The sequence below is a fragment of the Hordeum vulgare genome, chromosome 7H (genome assembly GCF_904849725.1).
Source record: "Hordeum vulgare subsp. vulgare chromosome 7H, MorexV3_pseudomolecules_assembly, whole genome shotgun sequence".
In the NCBI taxonomy this organism is placed as follows: Eukaryota; Viridiplantae; Streptophyta; class Magnoliopsida; order Poales; family Poaceae; genus Hordeum; species Hordeum vulgare.
This window is the reverse complement of record NC_058524.1, coordinates 586,820,386-586,826,254: the sequence shown is the minus strand read 5'-3', so window position 1 is coordinate 586,826,254 and position 5,869 is coordinate 586,820,386. Positions and strand designations below refer to the sequence as shown.

The window sequence follows — 5,869 nt, the reverse complement described above, 5'->3', positions numbered from 1 at the left end:
CTCTTCAATACAGTTGCTCACTTGTTATACAAACTTCAGACGGGAAAGGAGGTTCTTCGATATGTACATGCGCTCATTAGTGCGTGTAGCGAGGAAGGCATCACCATGGAGAAGAAAAATGGTGAGTGGAAGAGGAGGAGGATGGGATAACCTTGGTGAAAGAGGAGGGTGACTTCTTGGCCGTCTTCTTCGGCGGAGGTGAGTTAAGCTTCGAGGCGGAGACGATATTCGCGAGACTCGCCGTGCGAGGATTTCCTTCCTGAGTTCTGCACGCGTGGAAGGATATCACGGGGAAAGGCCTCAAAAAGGGCGAGGTTACCCATGTCTCGTGGGCCTCCAAATGCGTCGAGTGGATAAGCCGGGGCTAACTTCGTCCGTGAAACCTCGAGGAATAGGCATGGATCCTATGTAACTTAAGAGATGTTTGGTAGCATGCAGTGATAGGTAGACTCATTGTTGAGAAAATCATTAACTGGTAGCTGCTCGGTTGGCTGACGAGTAGATGATTAATAGACTAATCGGTAAGTTAATCATCCAATTAATCAATCAAGCGAGCGATTTCTTAGTTACTCGGCTACTCGATGACCCAACGAATAGGGATTAATTGACAAGTTAACCGGTTAATCGGATGAATTTTTGAACGGGGGATAGACCGCGTGTGGAAGAAGTCTTTTGCTTTGTATGATGCTTGCGTGGATTGCATCAGATTCCCGCATGGCATGATGTTTAAAACATCGCCGCCCTGGCTGAAAAGGAACAACTGAATTGTATGTTTCCATTCATGCAGTCTCGCGCGGACCATGAGATGAAAAAGATTATCTCCTTTTTAATGTCAGGCTACACTCTTCTCTCCCAACGCACGAAGAAAACTGTTCTTTTGCGTCCCCTTTTTTCAACCAGGCACCTCTGTATCATTTCATCCAAGTTGATGCACCCTACCAAACACCCCAAAACAATGCCTTAGCCTTCCGTTTCAGCTGCAAGTCAACCAATGCATTATTTTCCACAGAGTCAACCAATACTCAAGTATTCTCCAAAATTATTGAAGCCAACAGGAACCAAGCCAGGATGGCAATGTAAATCAACCAATACATCTTTTTCCCCACATAAAGTCAACCAATACTCTGCAAAATCATTGAAGCCAGCAGCACCAAAGCCAGGATTGCAATGGAGTAATGAACAATTCTAAACATGATGGGATGGCCCCAGGCCGCGTTGACCACAGCACGTCAACGGATAACCGAAAGCATATCCCTTTTGGGACCAGGGATAACCCTGCAACCCCCGCATAAAAAACATGATTTCCTCTTGATCGGCGGCGCCTCCCCTCCCCTCCTCCGTCGTCCATCCCCACCACCACCCCCCTCCTCCCTTTTAAACCCCCACAAAAATCTCCCGATTTGAAAGAAAGCCATCTCGTACGGACCCCATACCACCATAGCTCCCACCTCCCAGCGGGCACGAGCACCGGCGGCGAGCGACCCATCCCCGTCCCCATGGCAGGCGGCGGCGGCGGGAAGGTGGCGTGCGCGGCGTGGATCCGGCGCCGGGAGGACAAGGCCACGCGCGTCTTCGCGGTGCACGGCCGGCCCTCCCCGCCGGCCCTGGAGGCCCTCGGCTTCGACTCCGGGACCTGCTCGCTCTCCGAGGAGCCCCTGGTGCGTCGCCGCTGCCTCGGTTTTGGCCGGGCTTCAGATTCGACCGTGGGGTTGACTCTTTCTCTTTGGGCGTTGGGCTGCAGGCGAGGATCGTGCTCGGGGAGGACCCGGACGACGCGCCGCTCGCCGTTGCGGTGCACCCCGCCGGCGACGAGCTCGTGTGCGCCACGGCCAGGGGGTGCAGGTGCGTGCGCGGCTCTGCTTCTCTCTGCCTACTCTGTCCGTGCCCTGCTTCTCTATGCTCCTGCTACTCTGTCCGTGCCCTGCTTCTCTATGCTCCTGCTACTCTGTCCGTCGGCCGAGGGGGATTTATCGTGACGGGGAAGATTTGGTTGGTGTTGGTTAAGATGTTAATGGCTACGTAGTATATTATGGAAAAAATCTGTAGTCATTGTGTTGCATTGGATTGGAGGCTAACATGTCAGACACGGCTTTGCTTATCTTGGTGGAGGGAGTATTAGAGTGTTAAATTGATTATTATCATCGGCAGTGTTCATTCAGGTTCTCCTTGCACATACTCTGGAAACTAAAATGAATTGTCTTTTATGCTTAAAAATTTCAGTGCTACAATGTTCCCAAACACCTGAAAAGCTTAAATAGAACCACTATAAATTATGTGAGGGAGTTTCGGTGCTGTTGGCTTTGTTAGTTCACTGCATGCTTATAAGTTCTGAAGATCTAGGAAACCGTCCAAATGTGCAGTGCAAGGCAATGTAGTGTCCAACAAGAACTTCCTCCTCCTGTTAGTGGGATTACAGTAACAAACACATGCTTCACGGCTTGTTGAGAGAAGATACTGCTTGCACTTTCAATTTCTCAATAGCTCATGTCATCTATGGATTGATAGAAGTAATGAGAATCATAAATGCATGAGACAGTACCTGTGTGAGTTGCAGGTGATGTACAGGTTTATTTTGCATCCAGTTCCTGATATTTTTAGCACTGTAGTTCCTTTTGTTATATTTTCTCATTAACTCAAAGTAAGCTTAATTGCGCTGATAAAATTATTGTGTGTTGCAAAGTTATCGTGAGAGCAACACACATATTCTTTCTTTGTTAAATCTGATTTACACCATTGCCTTCTGTTTTTCCTTTTCTGCTTACTTTCATGAAATCTAGGACTTGGTAACTAAAGAATGTTAAAATCGCAGGATATTTAAACTGATTTTTGAAGAGTTCACCGTTCGCTTTATTGCAAGTAAAGCTCCAGCGATCGAATCTGTTGGACCGCAGAAATGTCTTGCCTTTAGCACAGATGGTGCTAAATTTGCTATCGGTGGTGAGGTATTAGATTTTACTATGATACTACCTCCTTTCTGTTACTTGGTTACATTTTTCTTATATTTTTTTAAACTATGACATTTGTTATCTGTGCAAGCTTTCACCATCATAATTACTGTGATTCCATTCCTTTATGCTATTTCTTGGAGCTTGTTCATCTTTTGTGGTTTACTTTGTTAATGCATTTTCTTTGATAGCACTACTATTGTAGCTAAATTTTCTGAGACAACTTTTGTGTACTACTATAGGATGGGCATCTGAGAATATTTCATTGGCCAAGCATGAAGGTGCTCTTAGATGAACCCAACGCTCATAAATCCTTCAGAGACATGGATATCAGGTTAGGCCAAGTCAAAGAGTATTTTTCCTTAACATAATGAGCTACAGACTTGATGGAAGCACATACAAGTACATAGGCATTGTCTGAACTGAAAACTATGATAATGTAATGCTAATCCCAAACCTACAAGTCAAGTGTTATGGTCCTTGGTTATTTTTTGTACACTTTATTCAGTAAACGGCATGGACTGATATTAGAGGCTGTTGCCTTCTCTCTTGTAGCTTAGACTCAGAGTTCTTAGTTTCAACATCCACTGATGGTACTGCAAGAATTTGGAAGATAGATGAGGGGGCACCATTGATCAATTTGACTCGATCTTCGGTACATATTATACATTTGTATATTTATTTTTTTCCTTGTTTCTATGTCAGAAACTTATTCTCTGGTCCTTTTGCTTTTCTATGCAGGACGAGAAGATTGAGTGTTGCCGCTTTTCTAGGGATGGCATGAAACCGTTCCTGTTTTGCACAGTTGCAAAAGGTATGCTTTCTATCCAAGTAAAGAAAATAAATGTATGCATCTGCTCAGTTAAACTGAATATGTTTTCATCATTGGACAGGTAGCAAAGTTGTGACTGTTGTTTGGAACATAAGTGATTGGTCTAGGATTGGTTACAAAAGACTACTGGGAAAACCTGTCTCCACACTTTCAGTTAGCTTGGATGGGAAGTTTCTGGCTTTGTAAGTGGATAAAATACTCCATATGTTTTTTTAAGTACAGTGTTGCAGTTATTAGATTCCTTTACCATACCTAGGAAAATTTCGTATTCCATGTTCCCATATTACTTTGTCTTGTTGAGTAGTTTTGGCAATTTTCAGTAATGTCCTGTTTCCTTGTATTTCTGATTGCGCACTCACCTTTCAAGATAATATATGAACATGAATTTAACAGTCTAGTCACTCTGGTTGTTAGGGGCTATCAGCCTATCATATAGGTTAAGTTCAGTGTGTTGCATGCCCTGAAAAGTTCATGAACACTACCCCTTCCATTAAGCTGAATACATAAATAATGACAGCACCAGCTGATATTTTGCTTTATTTGCTAATAGGCTGTTACCTTTTATCGGTTACCATCTTTTGACTTCCATTGCTTGTGAAATTTGACATGTTTATCTATTTCTTTCAGAGGAAGCCATGATGGTGATTTTTGTGTTGTGGATGTAAAGGAGATGGAGATTTCTCACTGGAGCAAGAAGGTTCATCTTGGTTCCCCTATATACGGAATTGAATTTTGTCCTACTGAAAGGTAAGGACTTATTTCCTCTACTACAATGAAATGCATTTGTACTCACCAAATTTTCAGAAGCTTCTCCTTGTTTCCGCCATTACATCGTGCCTAATGATATTCCAGAGTGGTAATCTCCACATCGCCGCAGTGGGGAGCAGAGCTGACAAAACTAAATGTGCCCGCTGACTGGAAAGGTATACTTCTCAGCCAGATTGCTTTCTGGCACTTTGGCACCTCAAGTGGATAGGCTTCACTGACCAACTTGTTACTCTTTCTGTTTTCCAGAATGGCAAATCTGGTTCATACTCTTGGCGCTCTTCCTTGCATCGGCTGTCCTGTTCTACATATTCCACCAGAACTCCGGTTCCTTCTGGACGGGAATGCCCCGGCAAGACGTCATCGACCTACCAAGCCATGCAGAGTTCTGAACGAGCATCCTCCGTCTACTGAAAACCGGAACTCCTAGTGAAACTGTCCACCAGTGTGATTCTCTTTCAGGCAATCCAGTCCTGCAGTGTGTTATTTATTTCATCACGAGAGTTTTTTTCTTTCTTTACGAGTGTAGTCGATGTTGTACCAATCCAGTTGCACGCCTATCTGGCCACGTCAGTATTTATCGGGGAAACACAGTAAAATATCACTGTAAATGGTAATAGTTCGAGAATGTCATCGAGTATTTAGTGGGGCATTCAAGATCGCCAACTGAAGTCGACTCGTCAAATGTTTTCTCCCCGTGTGACTTTCAGTCTTTTCATCCCTGCTGAATGCTGATGATGCAGATAGTTGCTATCTACCTAGTTTGTTGCGGCTTTATTTCTATTGTCTGTTGCACTTTGAATCTCCTTTAATTCTGATCCTTATGATCACTTGGTCCGTAATGCTAGTTTATCTTAATTGTTACTTCTGTTCTGGTGCTCACCAGTTCATCCATGAAAAATACCACTCTACTGTCTTGGCCTTGGCCAGCCGGGCAAGTGTGCAGACATTTTGTCTGAACTCTTGCAGCTCAAACCACATGCTGTTTTTTGCTAGGAAACAGAACTGCAATTCCTTGATCCAATTAAGGCCAGATCTCCCCCTTGCAAGATCTCTAGATACCCACATTCACAAAAATGCCGATGGATGGTCGATATGCCCTCCTCCTCTTGGCTCTCGCATCTCATTTGTCGACCGACCACCATCACAGCCACATTCCACCGTCGACCGGACTCAGCACTCGCTCAACAGCTCGTTGGCTAAGTGTGACCATTGCCTGCGTGTGGTGCCGCGCCTCGTTTCTAGCACGCCGAAACATCCCGAGTGGGTGTTCTAGAATTGAGAAAAGGACGGAGTGAGTGCCATTTTGTATGGTTGTTCTTCGGAT

At 44.6% G+C, this 5,869-nt stretch overlaps 1 protein-coding gene across 1 annotated transcript; it reads left to right on the top strand.

The window, feature by feature from the left end:
* Positions 1-1,373: 1,373 nt before the first annotated feature.
* On the top strand, positions 1,374-5,213 carry LOC123410751 (SEC12-like protein 1). The gene is made up of 10 exons (XM_045103693.1): positions 1,374-1,658; positions 1,742-1,842; positions 2,810-2,942; positions 3,188-3,279; positions 3,501-3,600; positions 3,687-3,759; positions 3,839-3,959; positions 4,405-4,524; positions 4,630-4,700; positions 4,792-5,213. Exons 1-10 carry the CDS (start codon positions 1,497-1,499, stop codon positions 4,932-4,934), a joined length of 1,116 nt encoding a protein of 371 aa, XP_044959628.1. The 5' UTR covers positions 1,374-1,496; the 3' UTR covers positions 4,935-5,213.
* Positions 5,214-5,869: the final 656 nt, after the last annotated feature.